Source organism: Enhydra lutris, unplaced genomic scaffold (assembly GCF_002288905.1).
Source record: "Enhydra lutris kenyoni isolate GAN:26980312 unplaced genomic scaffold, ASM228890v2 scaffoldscaffold1009, whole genome shotgun sequence".
Lineage (NCBI taxonomy): Eukaryota > Metazoa > Chordata > Mammalia > Carnivora > Mustelidae > Enhydra > Enhydra lutris.
In genome coordinates this window covers 3973-7597 of record NW_019155093.1, presented here as the reverse complement: position 1 = coordinate 7597, position 3625 = coordinate 3973, and the positions used below count along the sequence as shown (strand labels likewise).

Below are 3625 nucleotides of genomic sequence, written 5' to 3'. Positions count from 1 at the left end.
CATGAACTTGCACAAGCATGCACACAATACAGACGCTTGCACACACGTACACGGTACAGGTACAGATGTGTACATGAACTTGCACAAGCATGCGCACAATACAGACGCTTGCACACACGCATACGTTACAGGTACAGATGTGTGTGTGAACTTGCACACACATGTACACTATACAGGCACAAACATATGCATGCACATCCAATAAGGCACACGCGTACACAGACATGCACTGCGTGAGTGTTCTCCCTTCTCCTTCTCTAACGCAGCCCAGCAGGCACATGCAGACCCCAGGGAAGTGTGGCTTCGTGACAGCATAGGGATTTGGGGTAAAGCGTCCCTGCCGGTCTGTCCCTCCGCGGAGCGAACCTGCTGGTTTCTCACAGATGCGTTCGCCACCCCCCATCCGCCGCACGCTGAGTGTCTCCTGCATTTCAAGCCTGGAGGGTCCCAAGTGGGTCCGACCCACAAAGAGATCACTCTGAGCACGTCGGGGACCGTGTGATCCAATGACCTGGTGGCCCTGAGTCAGGCCTGCTGGGTTCCGCCGGGGCCCTTGGGGCACGGGGGGCAGTGGGAGCCGTGGCCACAGCTCTGCACTGATGAGCGCGGGCATTGCCAGTCTTCTGTGTTTGCAGAAAAGAAGCGTGGCGGATCCCACCATGTGTCTCCACGGCCACGGCCACACGGTAGCAGGAATTCCTCCCTCAAAAGCGGCAGATTTCTCAGCGGGGTGGATTTTCGCAGTTTTTGATGTTTTTCTATAGTTTCATATGAACCTGTGGTTTTCTTCGGGAATTGTAGGACTTCTTCCTTCTTTAAAAGATGTACTAATTTGAGGGAAAGTGCCAGTGGGGGTTGCGGAGAGGCAGAGGGAGAGAATCCCAAGCAGAGCTCAGAGCTCTGAGGCTCGATCTCAGGGGCTCGATCTCAGGATCCTGAGATCATGATCTGAGCCCAAAAGGAAGGCTGATGCTTAACCGACTGACCGCCCAGGTGCCCCCCGAACTTTTATGACTTTTTAAGGAACGTGCATACCCAGTTAATCTGGTTCATGGGATGGGGCAGAAGACAGTCTGCGTGTTTCCCAGATGGCTGCCTGTGGTCCCGTCAGCGGGACTCCCACCGAGGCCAGAGTCCCTGGCTTGAATGACTTCACAGATGAGAGAGCCCCTGGGGGTTAGGCTGTGTCCCTGCACAAACCCAGTTGTAGGCACTGGCCGGTGCCCTGGAAATTCATGTCCCCCTGCCACGAGTCTTGGAATGGGGCCTTTTGTGCAAATGGGGTCTTTGCAGGTGTGATGAAGGGAAGGATGTGAGAGGAGCTCATCCTGGATCGGGCCAGTCCTGAATGCAGAGTCAGGGGTCCTCGTAAGACACTGAGGAGGAGACGTAGACACCGAGAAGCTAACCCTAACCCGGCCTCCCCAACATGCTGGAGGACAGCTGTGGCCCTGTGTGTACTTCCTGGTGACCCGAGTCACTGGTGTCTCCCCTCCCCCTGCCGGGGGGGCTGTTTTCCTGGTGGGGGCATGTTTTCTGTGGATCCTAAGTGCTCTGCATGTAGTCGAGATGGGGTTTGGGGGTAGGTGTCCTGGGGATCAGCAGGGAGTCATTCCGGGAGGTGAGAAGGGACCAAGGGCCCAGAGGTGTGCCCGTCCTAGGGTTCCATCCCCTGGGCGCCCCTCAGAACATGTGGCCTCCGCGGAAGGTGTGGGCCGAATAGCTCCCTTAGAGGGCAGATGTGGGGGGGCCACAGCTGTGAGGGGCAGGGGACGGCCCAGTGCTGCTGGGGAGGAGCTGCTAGACCCAAAGGCACCACCAGTCTGGGTGGCTGTGGGAGTGTGCCCTGGGCTCCTTTAACGAAGGACCACAACCTGGGTGGTTCCTTATCACACACGGCTGTGACCTCACAGCTCTGGGGCCCAGAACTGGGCACGTTCTGACCTCTGAGTGCCTGTGGGGCCAGCTCCTTCTGGAGGCTCTAGGGAAACTCTGTTTCTCTGCTGTGCCCGGCTTCACGGGGCCCCTTCCTCTACCTCGAAGCCCGCAACGTCCCTTCTGCTACCGTCCTCTGACTCTGACCACATCTCCCTGTTATGAGGTCCCTCAAGGCAAGATCGGGCCACCGGGTTATCCAAGAAGATCTCCCGCTCGACACTCGAAACTGGTCTGCAAATTGCCTTCTGCCGTGTGGGATGACACGTCCCCCTCCAGGGGCTTTGGGGGGAACCTCTTGGAGGATCACGTTGTGCCCACCATGTGGGCATTTGGACAAACGCGTCTTGGGGATGTGTTTGGGATGTTAGTTAGCCCAGCTTGGGGACATCCCACCGTTTCTGGTCCTGTGTTCCTCGTAACTTTTTCACTGGGGATCGTGTCCACGTGTCCCAACAGAACTCTGTGCTTTCATCGTGCACGAAAACCGGCCAACATCCAGGGATACCGTGGACGGGACACAGGACACGGGAATCTGGCCTGATTTGCGCTGTTAGCCGCGTGCCGGCTAGACCCGCTCATCCCCTGATCGGGACGCCTCCTTACAGAAACTGGAGCTGGTCTGATCGCGTCCCTCTCTGAATACGGGACTGTGATCCGTTGTCGAGTGGGTCCCCAACAGCACGTTGTGCTGGGTTTATTTCTTTCCAGACCTCGTTCCTATATAACACACGTCCATTAGCACCTCGTAGAAAAAGTCCCCCTTTCTTACTCTGCTTTACAGAGGTTTCTGGGAAACCTTAAACTCTTTTTGGTGTGGACGCCTCCGGGAACCAGGAGTACATCCCGGGCTCTGTGGGGAGACGGCCCGCTTTGCACAGGGCTGTCCCCACGGTGATGACTGGGGTCCCCCACCAGGGAGGTGCCTGGGGTCCCGGTGCTCGTCCTCTGCGTCCGTTTCCGCTCCTCTGTCTCGTATAAGGACCCCCGCCCCTGGATTGAGGCCCCTTGGCTCTGGATGACCCTCCGCGCACTCTGCAGCCGTCCGGTGGGCGTGCATCTTGGGCGACAACCGGTCACGCCTGACGCTGTGCGTTCCCCACGTGCCCTCGGAGCACACAGCCCAGGAGGCCGCGCGTGCGATGTCCCCTGCTGTCTCCTTGCAGGAAGCCACGACACCATGACCTACTGCCTGAACAAGACGTCGCCCATCTCCCAGACCCAGTCCCAGCTGCTGCAGCTCCTGGGCAAGGTCCTGCCCTGCGTCACCCGCCCCGTGGTGCTCCGGTGGTCCACCACCCAGGTACTGGTCAGCAGCGGGGGGACCCGCGTCATCCCAGCGGCGAGGTGCCCTGATCCCTGTGAGTGGGGGGAGTGGAGTAGAAACTGGACCCCGCACCCGCCCAGCAGACATGCACAATCCGCAGGACCCCCGCAGGACCGCCCCAGGGGTCAAGACCAGGAGGCGGGGTCTGCAGTTTGGGAGGTGGGTGGGGCGGGAGGCAGGCCCTCACTGCGGAGGCTGGAGGCCGGCATCTTCTGCCTCCAGGTGACCTTAAACAGCCCTCAGTCCTGGGAAACACCCCTGAGCTGTGTGGGTGTCCCGAGGTCTGTTTGGAGATGTGCTCGCCTGTGAAAAGGATGACACAGAACGGCAATGACCAGTTTCTGTAGGGAATGCCAGGGGACA

The 3625-nt window shown here is 59.0% G+C and overlaps 1 protein-coding gene across 1 annotated transcript in view; it reads left to right on the top strand.

Annotated features, from left to right (window-relative positions):
• Positions 1-1242: 1242 nt before the first annotated feature.
• The window catches only part of LOC111140423 (PI-PLC X domain-containing protein 1-like), a gene marked incomplete at its 3' end in the record, with an annotated part of 6015 nt that continues 3632 nt past the window's right edge, over positions 1243-3625 (top strand). The window contains exon 1 of the mRNA XM_022492678.1: positions 1243-3238. Coding sequence (XP_022348386.1) covers positions 2954-3238 — 285 coding nt within the window. The remainder of the gene's footprint in view (positions 3239-3625) is intronic.